The sequence below is a fragment of the Triticum aestivum genome, chromosome 7D, assembly GCF_018294505.1.
Source record: "Triticum aestivum cultivar Chinese Spring chromosome 7D, IWGSC CS RefSeq v2.1, whole genome shotgun sequence".
Lineage (NCBI taxonomy): Eukaryota > Viridiplantae > Streptophyta > Magnoliopsida > Poales > Poaceae > Triticum > Triticum aestivum.
The window spans coordinates 248004197-248016331 of NC_057814.1; the positions used below are offsets into that span (position 1 = coordinate 248004197).

At 43.8% G+C, this 12135-nt stretch overlaps 2 protein-coding genes across 6 annotated transcripts; one reads left to right on the forward strand and one right to left on the reverse strand.

Moving 5' to 3' along the window:
* Positions 1 to 267: 267 nt before the first annotated feature.
* LOC123170258 (OVARIAN TUMOR DOMAIN-containing deubiquitinating enzyme 1) lies at positions 268 to 5585 on the reverse strand. Of its 2 annotated transcripts, XM_044588093.1 has the most exons (9): positions 5395 to 5585; positions 5077 to 5260; positions 3213 to 3278; positions 3015 to 3098; positions 2818 to 2940; positions 2089 to 2141; positions 1872 to 1921; positions 1695 to 1795; positions 268 to 808 (listed from the first exon to the last, which is right to left on the reverse strand). In XM_044588093.1, the coding sequence occupies exons 1-9, from the start codon at positions 5568 to 5570 to the stop codon at positions 536 to 538; spliced, it is 1110 nt and encodes a 369-aa protein (XP_044444028.1). In that variant the 5' UTR covers positions 5571 to 5585; the 3' UTR covers positions 268 to 535. The 2 variants fall into 2 exon arrangements, with proteins under 2 accessions (XP_044444028.1, XP_044444029.1); XM_044588094.1 differs by having other exon boundaries at positions 5077 to 5528.
* A 98-nt stretch (positions 5586 to 5683) lies between these two features.
* Positions 5684 to 9738, forward strand: LOC123170256 (O-fucosyltransferase 13). 4 transcript variants are annotated; one of them, XM_044588090.1, is made up of 6 exons: positions 5684 to 5993; positions 6081 to 6172; positions 6268 to 6335; positions 6600 to 6688; positions 6790 to 7011; positions 8466 to 9738. In XM_044588090.1, the coding sequence occupies exons 1-6, from the start codon at positions 5854 to 5856 to the stop codon at positions 9202 to 9204; spliced, it is 1350 nt and encodes a 449-aa protein (XP_044444025.1). In that variant the 5' UTR covers positions 5684 to 5853; the 3' UTR covers positions 9205 to 9738. The 4 variants fall into 4 exon arrangements, with proteins under 4 accessions (XP_044444025.1, XP_044444024.1, XP_044444026.1 ...); XM_044588089.1 differs by having other exon boundaries at positions 5685 to 5993; positions 6265 to 6335; XM_044588091.1 differs by having other exon boundaries at positions 5699 to 5993; positions 6265 to 6370.
* Positions 9739 to 12135: the final 2397 nt, after the last annotated feature.

Consider the following 12135-nt stretch of genomic DNA (forward strand, 5'->3'; position numbering starts at 1 on the left):
ATTACTTGTCTTAGATTTGTCTAGATACGGATGTATCTAGCACTAAAATGAGTCTAAATACATCTGTATCTAGACAAATCCAAGACAAGTAATTCGGAACGGAGGGAGTAGTAAATACATGCTAATGAGATAATGGACAGCACCCAGGCATCAACCTGGAGCATGTCCCAATTCAATGAGTTATGAACAAAAGAAACTGATTGCTGAGATGAAGCATTATGATGCAGAGGAGTAAATAATTCAGGGAAAAACAAGCAAGAACCACGATTAGTCACGATATCCAGAGGGTCTTCTCAACAGTCAACCACAATGTTAAATCGTTGTGCTAGAGTACACTTACAACAAGGAAAACTTCGAATTTGAGGGCAGTGACAAGTAAAGCATGCTATGATTACGCCCCAAGAACACACCAGTTCCCTCTTGTAAGGCTGCCTTTGGCAGCATGCAGGAGCAACACAACTACACGGTTCTAGACAACGTTTTCTCAACCTGAATTCATGGGAAAAATCAACCTTGGTGTTTCATCAGCCAGAAATCACTTTGGGTAGAGAATATCATAGTGACCAGGCCGGTAGAGCAGAGTAATGTAAGGTTTCTCCTCAGCCGGATTTAATCCCATTGCAGCATCACCTTCAGAGGAATTGGCTGCAGGAATGAAATCATGGTGGTTCACACTTAGATTGCCTGTGTCACAGGAGCTTCGGTCTAGGTACATCACACGGATTGGCACCCCTAACGCATCTGACAGAGCAATAATGTGCACATGGTCGCTTTCCTCGCCCATTGGCTCCACAGAAGACTTGCAAAACTGCAATGCGATTTCCAAATCAGGGTCAGTCCCTCGACTGCATATCTATGGACAGCAGACAACTTAACTGAAGTTTAATTAAAGCATGTAGGATAGCACCACACAAACACAGGTGAATACATTATCTCTTGTCCTGACATGGCTAAAACCAAGGAATAGGAAAACATAGGATAATACATTATGGGAAGTTAAATTCTACAGGAATTCAAATGAGGGCACAAAATAGAAGTTGTTCGGCTGCACCACAGGATAAGAACATGAACTTTCTCGAAAGGTTAGGTGTTTGCCATAGTTGTCTTATAAACAAAGGGAAAATTCTTTTGGAACTGGATGCAAAATAGTCCATAGGAAAAATTCCTATGGTTACCAATCCTCCAAATCAAAAGGCTCCACATGAAATATTCATAAGGAATAAAATCCTCCGAAATTCCTCTGAATCACAGAGGCCTATCCCACAAAGAATAGTCCACTGCTTACAGAGCTGCTAATTCTGTCCTACTCACATGATATCTAGTGTTAGCTTTGTGTAATAATTCTAAAGGAAACTGGCCCTGTACTCCTGTAGGAATACTGCCTACGGACACAAACAGAGGCACCATACCTAATGAATGGTTAAAAACCCATACTAAATGGCATACTACAATCTCACTAGTCAACCTGTTTAGCAGCAATTAAAGCTGGGGCATGGAGTGAAACTATTGCAAGAACACTCTTGATTTCCACAATTCACATGCAATGCAAAACGACAACACCCAATCAAATAGACTTACACTACAAACAGGAGAGTGCATTACATATTGACAAGGGGTAAATACATGACTACTGGTACAATGTCTATGTTCCCACCACCCAGTGTTGCATATAAGAACAAAACTAAGAAGCTAACCTGAGTCACGGTCGAATTTGTCAAGCCAGAAATAAATGGTTCAAAGAACTCAGCCCTCCTTTGAATTTCACCAGAGGTAACAAACCTAAAGAACATGACAACTAAAGAAGACACAATAAGAAAATAATGTTATCATAAGTCAAGAAAGACACGTCATAAATATCTGGTTGTACAAACCATAATCAGAAGTCGTCTGATCCCTGGTTCTTTCTAGAAGTTCTTCAGGCCTAAAGATACATGAAAACGAAACAGATTCACCAAAAAGCAAAACTCTGATAATGGACATGCCATACAATGTGCACGGTTAAGAAATGCCTCTTCCAACAACACTTATTTTCTTTTGTTCATATGAGATTATGCCTTAAGGAGACAAACACAACTATAGAATATTTACCCAATAGAAGTTTCGTGTCCCTGCAGAACATTTTGCAGCTCCTCAATGAACATCTGAGGATAACAAGGGAGACAAATATTCAGCAAGGACTAAGGAGGCGAGTATTTAACAAAACAATAATTCTTATTTTCATATATAGATTAATCAGCAAGGTTCAAGTTCTTCAATATGAGCATCTCTACTTACCCATCATTTTCAACCAATGCATATCATATACCAACAACAGAGCTCCCAACAAGACCATAAAACATAATAAAGACCATCTGCTTGGGCACAATGCATGGCATTCAGAAAGACAGTGTATAATATTTAGTTATTAACGACTAAGACTACTGTATATACCTCAGCGGATTTTACTCATAAAGAGCAACAAACCAATGCATTCATCAAGGGATTGAAGAAAAGGCGTGTAGTATGCTTACTTAGATCAACAGTTGTGACAGTTAACAGTGCACAGGGGTTACAGGCAGGCATTTACTTTATTTTTCATTACAGAAAAAAAAAGGTAAGTTCCTGATTACCAATGAGTCATCTAGCAAATTCCCCACAGACACGTAGAAGGAATTGCAAACAAGCGCACATAGACAGAAGGAGCACATCTAAAGCTATTTCAAGACCGAGGACCGAAGATGAAGAACAGTTCGGAAGATCAGATGAAGTGGAGCAAAAAGTGATGCAGAATGGGGCAACTAAGGAGAGATGCAAAAAGCAAACATTGCATAGACTTACAGAGAAGAAGTCTTCAAAAGTGAATTCAATGTATCCAAGACCTGAAAGTGTCATCTTGCACTGTTCAATGTTTTTTAGGATGCGCTCAACCTCAGCTCTATCTTGTGTCTCTAGGATATGTTCCTAGCAGCAAACCAAACAATCGTCAAATTATGAATATACGTACTTTGAGTGAAAACCAACACCACAAATACTACCAGGTAGGAGAACATAAAGCTTCGATAAAAGCAGTTTCCATCTCCTCGTGTTCGCCTTAAAGCATCATATTGTTCACCAAGCAACTGCAGGTTAAGCAAGAAAACTTATGGAACAAACTGAAGCACCATAAAATGGCACACTGAATGAAGAAAAATAATACGGTTATCATGTATCAGAACAAGCAAACGAACAACAACCTTTATTTTCTCCTGTAAAATGGGGCTGCCAGACTGGAACTCTGCTGCTAAGGCGGAGAGAGGTTCCTGCAAGATTCAGAAGATGCCAGTCAGATAAACAAATTGACAAGATACAACAGTAATTAATATGGAAGGCAAAACAAAAGCAGCAGAACAAAATTACAGATTAATACAAGCAACACCATAAATATACAGATAACCATAACAGTACGTTAAATAGCATTTGGATTCACATGTACCACCAAATGCACTTGAGATATCCAACTAGTTGACCGAAATGAAGAGAATAAGAGATCAGTCTCAGTATGTTATTTCATTTGACATGAAAACTGTGTGGATGTCGTTCCACAACATCTCATATGGCTTTCTGTCATGTCATTTTTGAACTTCAAACTTCAAGCATAACAGCACATATTAGAGAAACCCTGGCATAGACTAGCTCAACTTCTGAGATAAAGTAGAAACAATTTTTGTTCTCCAGTTTCAGTGCCGAGTTGCCCCTAACTTTTCATAGGCTATTCCTACATTGACAGGCTGGAACCAGGCCCGGCCGATAGGCCGGGCAAACGGGGCGCTCGCCCTGGGCCCCCGCCAGGTAGGGGCCCCGGCCCAGGTATTGCTGCTACACTGCGGCCCCCCTTCCCTCTCAAAGAAAAACAGAAACTGCAGCCTCCCACGCGCCATTACCTCTGACTCCTCCAATCAATTTCCTGTGACGCCTCGTGTTTCCAAATTTACATTACGCCGCCGCCGCTCGCTACCTGTTCCTTCCCAAGGTCACGACTCACGAGCAGTTGAGCATCTATGGACAGAACAGCAACGCAACTCCATTCTTCCATGAACAGCTAAACAGTTCTACTCGCCCCCTGAAAAATTTATCTGGGAGATGGTACGTGTTTGCCGTTTATCTCTGAATTCAACGTTCAGTAGCTCTGTTCTTGTCCTGCCAACGAAATAGAGTCACTCATATCATTTTGTTTTGTTCTTAGTTCTAGAGGCACTCATTAGATTCGAGAGAGTGCCCTGTAGAAAGAAAGCTGGGGGAAAGGCTTCTTCTGTACATCGTCAATTATGTTCACTGCGGGGCCTTTTTTCTTCCCATGGATCTAGCCAACAATATCGACCATATTAAGGTGCTTTTATTCCTTGTCTTGGTCATTTTTAAGCACTGTGTCTACTGATGTCTTCCAGAAAATATTTCTTCAATCTCTCTTCTAAAAAGTTTGTGTGTGAACCAATCTTTTGTGGAACCATAATGTTTTCCTTAGTACAATGATGATATAGTTTTCTTTTATTCATAGAGAAGCAAGCTGTTTGTAATGTCTCCCGCAAAAAAAAAGGTTGTTTGTAATGTCCTTTTTAGATTATAGAGACCACGAAGAGTACTGGTTATTTCCTTTGCCATTGGATTATAGAATGTAGTATATTTTGTCATTCTTTGTGAACAAGGGCCCTCGACGTTGTCTCGCCCCTGGGCCCCCAATATCAGTGGACCGGCCCTGGCTGGAACAAACTCGTTCAGTCTGTTACCTATTGTACTGCACACCAGAAGATTAAACAAAGGGCTCGGCCAGCCCATAATAAACCTTTGATCCTATAACAGAACATGAATTGCTCCCCGTGTATCCAACCTTAGCCATTTCAAACGACAATTGACCAACCAAACTAAATTCCAGTACAACAGTAACCAGAACCAACATTCGCATACTGTTGGATTAATAGGATCGAATCAACAAAAGCCTCGGCCAAAAATGGGCAGCAGAGGTAGCAACACTAGGTGTGATGATCCCGGCCAATTGTACCACATGAACAAACAACAAGCCTATAGCGACTGCGGAATGAGAGAGGAGTGGAGATGCCTCACCTTGTTACCGATGTACGGCACCTGGGGTCCCTCGGGCTTGTGGTCGGGGTCCGGGTCGCCGCAGCAGGCGTGGTAGTAGTCCCCGCCCATGGAGAGCTCCACCGACACGGTCTCGGGGCTCAACCGGTGCGAGTTAGGGTCAGGCCCCGCCCCATCGCTTCCTCCCCCCTCGACGAGCGGCGCGGGGGGCGGTGGGGGCGCGTCGCCCATGGCCGCGTCCTCGGGGGCCGGGGCCGCGGCGCCGGTGTCGCCGCCGTCCGCCGCCTTGCGCTTGCGGGCGCTCGCGTCGGCCGCCTCCCGCGCCAGCTTCGCGTCGCGTGTGGGTGGGGGTGGGGGTGGGTGTCAGGTTGTGGGTGTGGGCTCCGGACGGAGTTCGAGACGACGGCTTCGATTCGGGCGGAGGAGACCTTCGCTTTTGTGGCAGTCGGAGATCTCGCCGCAGGCGGAAAAAAGGGTATGTGCGTGTCGTTTTGCAGATAAGCCCTTCGCGTCATCCACCTTCATGATGTACTTCGTGACGCTGACATGTGGGGCTGACGCAGCGGGCCCGCGTTCCATTTTCAGGAAGTTAACGCTGTTTCTATTGGACCACCGCCCTACTCCATTTCCGCACGCCACCTCTCGATCTGGATAACCATCCATGACAGGTGGTCCCTTATTTACAGGTGGGACCCGCATTCTGGCAGACAGGTCGTACTTCCGTGCTCGCGGTGACGCCGCGTCGCCGCCGGCGATCAGATCCGGTGCTTCTCGTAGATAGCGGCGTCGGCGGCGGTCATGTGGTCGACTGCGGCGTCGTGGTGGGCCCACCACCACAAACGCCTCCTTCTCCCGGCCCTCTTCCTCGCCGCCGCCCTCTTCTTCTTCCTCGCCTCTCCGCGCTCCTCCCCATCCTTCTTCGCCCTACCAGCCTCCAGGTACGCGCCCCGCCCCGACCTGCCATACCAGCTTCTTCTGGACACTTCCTGGAAGTTACAGATCCCCCGCATTGGGTTTTCCCGCAGGGAGCATTCGCCGTCGGGGTCGCGGCTCATATGGGCGCAGCGGCGGGTGGCGGAGTGGCAGCCGTGCGAGTGGTGGCAGACGGCAATGCCCGGTGAGGCCTTGTGTGCTTCATGGTTTTCGGTCCGGGTTTAGGATTGGCTTGAGTTGTGGTGATGATTGGTTTCTATCCCCGCTCTCCTTCAGCAGCTCCGTCGACGAGGAATGGCTACATCAGGATAGATTGCTACGGCGGCCTCAACCAGCTGCGGCGCGATGTATGTTAAACTTGGTTTATCCTCCTTGTAATGGAGTAAGACTTCCTTTTCTTATGCACTGTTAAACTTGGATCATTTGGCCATGTACTGGATGCACAAGTGACAAGTATAGGCTCGTGGAGTCAATAATGGGATCATATGATTTAGCTTTAGGAAATAGGTAGCGTTGTATAGAATGTTATGCAGTGGTGTGCGTTGTTGATTGGCTATGTTATGAGCTCCTCGGTTGTAATTATTCTGGCCTCTGGTGCAATTGTTCTGCAGCTGTGCGATGGAATTGCGGTTGCACGTCTTCTGAACGCGACAATGGTTCTGCCCAAGTTTGAGGTTGCTGCATACTGGAACGAGTCTAGGTACTGGAGTCACTTGGGGGGAAACAAAGGCTTCTACTGTTGTTGCTATGTAGTGCACTTCTGTTCAAACTAATCATGTGCTTATCGGAATGCTTTGTCAGTGGTTTTGCAGACGTGTTTGATGTTGATCACTTCATTGAGCAAACTAGAGGTTATGTGGAGGTGGTCAAGGATATGCCCGAGGAGATATCGTTGAAAGAGCCATTTAAGGTCGATTGCCGAAAACAGAAAGGACATTTTGATTATGTAGAAACAGTTCTTCCAGCTCTTTTACAACATCGATATATTTCTCTGACACCTGCCATGAGCCAAAGAAAAGATAGGTATTGCCCAATTATCTAGTTGATACCTGAAATCTGCTTTCCATTTTCATACTGTCATTTTTTTCCAAGCTATTTTGTTCATTGTTCACGTCAAATGTCTCGAATTGTATCTGCTGCTGAGGATCTTAGCATAATGTGAAGGATATATAATAATAAGGCTGGCGATGAAGTTTTCCACTGCTAGAATTCTTGTGTCTTTCGAGGGCACGTATATCTACCTGTAACTTAAAGTAGATAGATTGCAGTAATCTTTTCAAAAAAAATATTGCAGTAGTAGTAGTTCCTTGTACTATGAAGCAGATTCCATGAGACATAGTACCATCAAGCAGTGTAGAAAATCATATGCATTAGTCAAATTTATGTTTGTTTAGATGTCTGATATAACCATGCAATTATTTCCCTGTGTTTATCTTTTTGTTGCTCAGTGCAAATATTGGGAGTGAATATGTTAATTAGCCTTTGAATTTGGCATGCTGCCTTGATATCCAAAACTGTACAGTCTCATATAAAAGTTATCTTCAAAGCTTTATAGCCCTCCCCCCTTTCCCTTTGCACTCATCTTGAGCTCACATAACTGGAATAAATACACCGACACACTATATTCTCGCGTGATAACTTTGTTTAATTAAGATGGCAATTCATGCAATGCAAGACAACAACAAAGACGTGCCCTGATTTGTTGGTTACATGACTAAATTACTAACTCCAACAACACCAACAACAAAGCCTTTTTCGCAACCAACTCATGGTTCTGGCACATGGATAGCTAGCTTCCACGCACCCCTGTCCATGGCTAGTTCTTTCGTGAAATTCCAGTCCTTCAGATCTCTCTTTACGGACTCCTCCCATGTCAAGTTTGGTCTAACCCGACCTCTCTTGATATAATCAGCATGCTTTAGCCGTCCGCTATGCACTGGCCGGCGCTGAATATGCCCAAACCATCTCAGATGATGTTGGACAAGCTTCTCTTCAATTGGTGCTACCCCAACTCTATCCCTTATATCATCATTTCGGACTCGATCCTTCATTGTGTGGCCACACATCCATCTCAACATGCACCTCTCCGCTACACCTTACTGTTGAACATGTCGCCTTCGCACTCTTTACCAACTCCAACAACTTCAAATTACCTAAACCTGATTTGTTGCCTGCTTTGTGATACGATGACCTACTGATAAATTTGTGCTGGGTTCTGTTATAATGACTGTCATCAGTCCAAGAATATTGTATAATCCACAAGATGTAGAGAATAAAGTCATTAAGATAACTAGTAGTATAAACTTAGTTAGTGTTACTCTATAGTTAGCTCTTTGCAATGCAACAATGATTTCATGGTTTGCAATTTTTCTATTCATTGTCATTGATTTAATTGCTGACTTCTGTCGATTTTATACTTATCGCTGTGGTGAGGCTGCCTTTTTCCCATGCTGATGTATATGCCTGTATTTTCTCAGATATCCATCACATGCGAAAGCTTGTTACTGCCAAGGTTGCTACAATGCACTCAAGTTGAACAAGAAGGTGGAAGCCAAAGCTATGGAGCTTCTCCAAGCGATACCAAAACCTTTCTTATCACTTCACCTTAGATTTGAACCAGATATGGTTGCCTACAGTCGATGTGAATACAGTGCCCTTTCTTCCAAATCACTGGATGCGATTGAAGCTGCACGTGGGGAGGACAGGAATGTATTGGTTGGTGATGCTGCTCATCTGTGGAGGAACCGTGGAAAGTGCCCTCTAACACCAAGTGAAACAGCATTTATCCTCCAAGCACTAGGTATTCCTACAGAGACAAACATTTATTTAGCTGCTGGGGATGGGTTAATGGAACTCGACGGCTTCACTTCGATCTACAAAAATATGTATACTAAATCATCTCTCCTGACTCATGAAGATTTTGAGAGAATGCATGGCAACACAAAAGCTGCTCTTGACTACTATGTTTCAGTCAACAGCGATGCTTATGTTACCACGTTCTTTGGAAATATGGATAAGATGGTAACTGCAATGAGAACAATGCAAGGGCTACAGAAGACATTGGTCTTGAGTAGGAGGGCCTTCGCAAATTACACGGCTGCTGGACTGGCAGGGGACCAACTAGCTAAGGCCATGTGGGATGCTCATCGAGAGGATTATATCATGGGGAGGGGATTAGCTCTCCCTGAACATTGCTTCTGTGAGTTCAAGTTGTAGCACAAATGAGCCCATATAACACAAGGGCTAGTCTATATAGCCACCTTCCAATTGGTAGCGCTAATAGATCGCATTGTGGCTGAGTTGCCACTGCAGTGGGCGTCATGCCCAGTCTTCAGAAGAAACTGCTCTTCATCAGAGTCGCGAGCTGCACAGCATCTTGATTCAGGGAGCAATTATCACTCATACAGCAATGCATCATGGCCTCTCCTCCTGTATACTATTTTCGGTGAGTTCAGATAGTAGCTCAGACATGTACACACACGCTTACTACCTAGAGAATCATTCTGGTGTTCCCTTTTGCAACTGGATATATTGCCAGGCCCCAACTCTTAACATTTGAGGGGTATAGATAGGTTGAAAACATTGTTCTTAGATAACCAACGAGCAGGATTTTTTGGGGAGTATATGTATAATGTTGGAATTTTGCATTGCTCGGAAACTAGCTACTGACCTACTGTCAGGTGGTGTAATGGCTTGTGATTAATCTCATCCACCACTGGGAAATACACCATATTTACATAGTTTGTTGTAGAATTGGGCTCCATAACCGGATTCTTATTGTGTGCATCGCAATGTTAAGGAGAATCAGATTCCAACAACTGTCCGTCTCGATTGTTAACAAGTCAATGAGAACTATGTTTAACAAGAAGCCCCAAATGCAATGCATGATGCATTCCGCGCCAACGAGTGGAGTGTGCATCAATCACCCACTGGCGGTTGATACATTAAACAACACTTCCAATTGCACAGGCCATATTCGTCATCACTCCGTGTTTGGGCTAGTAGTCTATGCGACCAGTGGTTACTTTCATATTTTACGTCATGGCAAGTAAGCTTAAATAAATTGGTGCTGAGCATGTGATCTCTAACTGTATCCCGTTGCTCATGCCTTCAGTTTGGCAGCTGAAGCAAGCAACAGATGGAAGGATAACCTCCCTTCATTCATGAATCATACTCTCCAGTCTCCAGTGTATACCTCTTTTTCATCATCGCCTTTTCAAATACGCAGACTGATGCAAGCAGTTTGATGTCAAATTTAATTTGAAACATGCTGCACGTACTAGTGGCCATCATTTTGTTGCTGCAATGTCGACTGCGTTGGACAAGTTATAAAACGACATGTTAGAAAGGACAGTGGGCGTGCTTTATTTGCTGTCTCTGAAGGGGGAAAGGCCACCAGATTATCTTGACCTTGTGTGAACACCGAGGACTCCCAAGTCAATGACTTGAACCTGAGGAGACGTGATGCAACTTCCTCGTGGTTCCCTGAGTTCCGTACTTTCTGTATTTTGCTGAAGGCGGTTGCTTTCTGAGATTGTTTTTGATTCACGGGCTTCTGTGACTGTGAGATCTCATATCTGCTCCAATCAGAAAATATTAGCAGGGAAATACAAGAAGTAAGAAGTTCAAAGTGCATCATTGAGCGTTGGTTGAGCAAATTGCAATATCATTTTGAAGAAAATCAAGAGGTCAAAGTCAATTGAGGTACGCTAGCAAGCTGATACCAGTATATGCACATATCGAAAGAGAAATTAACATGACACTTACTTTTGTCTACAAGAGGGGTACCTCCGTTTTGAATTATAAGATGTTTTAGATATTTTAATATAGACTATATACGAACTGAGATGAGTGAACAAACGCATCAAAACACGCCTATATACATTCTATTCAGAAAAAAACTAGAACATCTTCTAATTTAGAACAAAGGGAGTATATAATACTACTTGATATTCATATCCCATACCTGCCATGCTTGTATACATGGAGGACCAAGCATATGATTAAGTGCTGTGAATAACCACCATGGGCTATATGGAGCGTCTAGGTACGGTGTATCCACCCCAACCGACTACATATGCACGTGTAGCTCATAGTATTAGGCTTGGTTAGGCTATTTTTTAGTACTCCCTTCATAAATAAATGTAAGACGTTTTAGAGACTGTACTATCCAAAAAAAAGAGATCATACACTAAAATAGTTTTGATATATTTATATAGGAGCCTTGATTCCCGTTCAAGACCTTGCAGTGTCAACAGAAGCTAACGACCAACAATAAGTCCAGTCTCGAAGACCATGGTAAGATAAACCATGTCTTTCAAAACTCAGACGGAGCATTATATCACGTGTCAGTCCTAGCCAAAGCAGAACCGGCGGCGTAATTACCCTTTTTTACGTTATCAATCAGACAGTGATGTATCCCCGAGGTAGAAGAAAAATCATTCTTGTCCTGTTTTTTGTGCGAGCACATGACTAAACTGGATTAGAAATTACTCCCTCCGTTTCTAAATATTTGTCTTTCTAGAGATTTTAAATGGTCACCACATACGGATATATATAGACATATTTTAAAGTGTAGATTCACTCATTTTGTTCCGTATGTAGTCATCATTTAAAACCTCTAGAAAGACAAATATTTAGGAACGGAAGGAGTAGACACGATGCATGAGTGATGAGTGTGAAAAGGCAGAACCCATGAAAAATACCAACGGCGACAATCATCGGCGCATCCAGCCGCCTGGACAGCGGAGACGATAAGTACAGATAGAGAAAAGTGGTCAACGGTGGCAACCGGTGAGGCATTCGACAACGGAAGTATAGCCATCGCCCGTCTGGAATTTTTTTTAAATAATACTTTTTTTAAATTACAGAAATATTACGCTGAAAAAAGAATTTTCAAAAATAATACACCGTCGGCCCGCTGCAGGCCGACTGAGCCCAGTCAGCCCACAGCAGGCCGACTGGTGGCCCATTAGCTTGCTGCTGGCCGATTGGGCTGTCGGCGACCAGATCAGGCCCAGTCGGCCCGCAGTTGGCCGACAGGGTCCAGTCGGCCTGCAGTGGGCCGACTAGGCTTGCTGTGGGCCGACTGGTGCATGGCCAGCATTTTTTTTTGAACGATCAGTTGTTTATTTTGTAAAACTTTGA